At 55.8% G+C, this 2,561-nt stretch overlaps 1 protein-coding gene across 1 annotated transcript; it reads left to right on the top strand.

The window, feature by feature from the left end:
- The first annotated feature begins 673 nt into the window (after positions 1–673).
- Positions 674–2,013, top strand: LOC147988162 (uncharacterized). The gene is made up of 4 exons (XM_087534092.1): positions 674–754; positions 955–1,015; positions 1,101–1,373; positions 1,449–2,013. Exons 1-4 carry the CDS (start codon positions 674–676, stop codon positions 1,931–1,933), a joined length of 900 nt encoding a protein of 299 aa, XP_087390218.1. The 3' UTR covers positions 1,934–2,013.
- Positions 2,014–2,561: the final 548 nt, after the last annotated feature.

The raw sequence follows: 2,561 nt of genomic DNA, 5'->3' as shown, positions 1-2,561 counted from the left end.
TTATCGGATTCATCGTCCAATGACTCCGAGGCGGACTCCTCCCACGAAGACGAGGAGGAGAAGAAAGAGGCCTCTCCCCCAGCGGGGGGGGGGGGGGGGTGAGAAGAAGAGGAAGGCTTCCCCAACGGGGGAGGCCGAAGGGTCCAAGAAGGGAAGGACCCTTCCCCCGGACTGTTCCACCAACGCCGACGATGGCGACGAGGAGTGGCCCTCAAGGGCCAAGCCTCTGGCGAGATCGTAAGTTTCCGGACTCCTGAATAACTCATAATTTTTCTTTTCGTCACATAGCGTCTTCTAACGCCGCATACAACCCTGTAGTCCTCCCAAGGATGATCTCCCCGCTTCGTCGAGCGGGTCCTTGGGTTCGTCGGATGTGAATAGCGCTTCACTTCCGACCGCCTCCTCCCCCCGTGATGCCGACGACGCCGAGGTGGGATCCCAGAAGGGGGCCCACCAGGAGGAGGAGGAGGCTCCGGAGGTGCCGCAGGGCGACCTCCCGGGCTTTGGACCGGACTCCGCACCGGAACCGTTGGTGGTTCCGGAGTCCGGTGGGCGGCCCCTTCGTAAGAAGGGCAAGACTGTGACGCCGGCGGCCTCCGTCCAATCGGAGGCGCCGAATAACTTGCTGGAGGCGCTCAACGGCGCTTCCATCGACGAGGAACACCGCACTGTCATGAGTGCGGTGATTCAGAAGGTTCAGCTCGCCAAAAGCGGGCTGACCAAAGCCTGCAGCAGCCTTCTAACAGGCTTTGAGGTAAGAATTTTTAAGATATGTAAAATAGTACCGCATAGACAGTAGCCCCTGATGCTCGGTTCGGTGTTCGGAAAGAAAAGCCGGACTGAGGATCTAAAAAGATGTACGCAGGAGTCTAACAAAAATATGTCAATGTGGGAATGCAGGCTGCGCTGCTGACCTCTGCCGCACTGACTGCGGAGGTCAATTCCTTGAAGTAGAGCCTCGAGCGGTCCGAGATCAAGCTCGGCCGTGCCAAGAAGCAGCTCGAGGACAAGGAAGGTGAGTAACACCTTATTAAAGTTGTACCTTATAGAAAAGGATTTGGTTGCAAGAAAAAATGATAAGAATAACGTGGGTACTCCAGGGGCTACGAACGAGGTAGCGACCCTGAAGGAGGCGGTGTCCGCGGCCGAACGCAGTGCGGCCGCGGAACGCGCCGAGCGAGAGAAGCAGGAGGCACGGGTGGCGGAGGTGCGGCAAGAGCTCCAAGCTCTTGTGGAAAAACACGAGGGTTTGGAGCGTGACTCGAAGATTCGAGAGTCTGAGCTTGCGTCGGCTCTTGAGAGTGCCAAAGCCGCTAAGACCGAAGCCCAAAAGGCCCTCCAGGAGATCGAGGCAGTAAAGAAGATAGCGGCGGGTAAGGCATTCTTCATGCAAAGCAAGCATGTAAAAGTGAATTACATGTTACTTACCCGAATTCGGAGCTCTCCAGGAGTGTTCGCAGATCTGCCCCGCAGCGTGTCCGATGCTGCCGCTTTCTACAGAGCCAAGGAGGGGAGCTCGACGAAGAAGGTGTTCTGGTCTCAGTATGCTGAGGCCGGACATCCGGTGCCCCTAAGCGACCAGCTGAAGCAGCTGGTCGAGCTCCACAAGGTGGCCGAACAGGCCATGAAGGGCCTCATAGTTCGGCTGTGGCCCAAAGAAGCCATGCCTGGGAGCTACTTCGGTCTGGTGCGGCGGCTGGTGGACGCCTGTCCATGGGTCGACGTCATCAAGCATTCCACCTGCATTGAAGGTGCCCGCCGGGCCCTTGCCCGCGCTAAGGTGCACTGGGGCAGGATGGATGCCAAGAAGCTTGTGACGGACGCGCCGCCGCCGGGCAAGGAGTATCGCACGCCCGAGATGTATTATAAGGGTGTCCTGAAGGGTGCCCGCATTATTGCGGGTGAATGCTCCAAAGATGTAATTTTTGAGTAGACTCGCATTTTGTTATCCTGTGCGCTGAAAACTTTGTTCATATGCGCTAAGCAACGCTTGTTAATTTAAAATATTACCTTCTGTGCAGCCGTTTATCAAATCTGAGAGATGGCAAGTCATTGGCTTCAGCCCCCATGCCACGAGTGCTGGGGTGTTCGGGATAAACTTGAGCGCTCTTGTTCCCATTTTTGGGTCCTTCTAGGGAGGCGCTCAACACAGCGAACGAGGCAACCGGACTTATAATGCTTGAACACTCTCACTTAGCCAGAGAATTCTATAATTTTAAATTTTGGCAAAGCCCCTAGTGTTCGGAAGGCCCAATTCGGGGCGCTATCCACGCCTGGGCCGGACAAAGTCGGTTCCTCGCTCTAAGTGGCATAAGTCTTTAGGGACTCGAAAAAACCTCTCGAACAGCGACCGGCTCTCGCCCTATCATGACGGTCAGTTTTAGCTTTCTCCACTGAGGTGCTCACCCAGCTCAACTGGGGCACAATCGCAGTGGTTCTCCCAGCGCTACCTTAGCCGATATAACGGAACGTAAGGTACCAAAACATGGGAGCCGGGCAAACCCAACTATTGACCCAAGACATGATTCGGAGCCGATGCATATAATGCTATAAGTTCGGGG

Source organism: Triticum urartu, chromosome 1A, assembly GCF_056163025.1.
Source record: "Triticum urartu cultivar PI428250 chromosome 1A, HENAU_Tu73, whole genome shotgun sequence".
In the NCBI taxonomy this organism is placed as follows: Eukaryota; Viridiplantae; Streptophyta; class Magnoliopsida; order Poales; family Poaceae; genus Triticum; species Triticum urartu.
Note: the sequence above shows the minus strand (reverse complement) of the source record. Positions and strands in the feature narration are given on the sequence as shown.

Coding starts and splice junctions, on each gene's coding strand:
- LOC147988162 (XM_087534092.1), top strand. CDS start 674: ATGAGTGCGGTGATTCAGAAGGTTCAGCTCGCCAAAAGCGGGCTGACC. Junction 755..954: donor GCCTTCTAACAGGCTTTGAG/GTAAGAATTTTT, acceptor TCCTTGAAGTAG/AGCCTCGAGCGGTCCGAGAT. Junction 1,374..1,448: donor AGTAAAGAAGATAGCGGCGG/GTAAGGCATTCT, acceptor GGAGCTCTCCAG/GAGTGTTCGCAGATCTGCCC.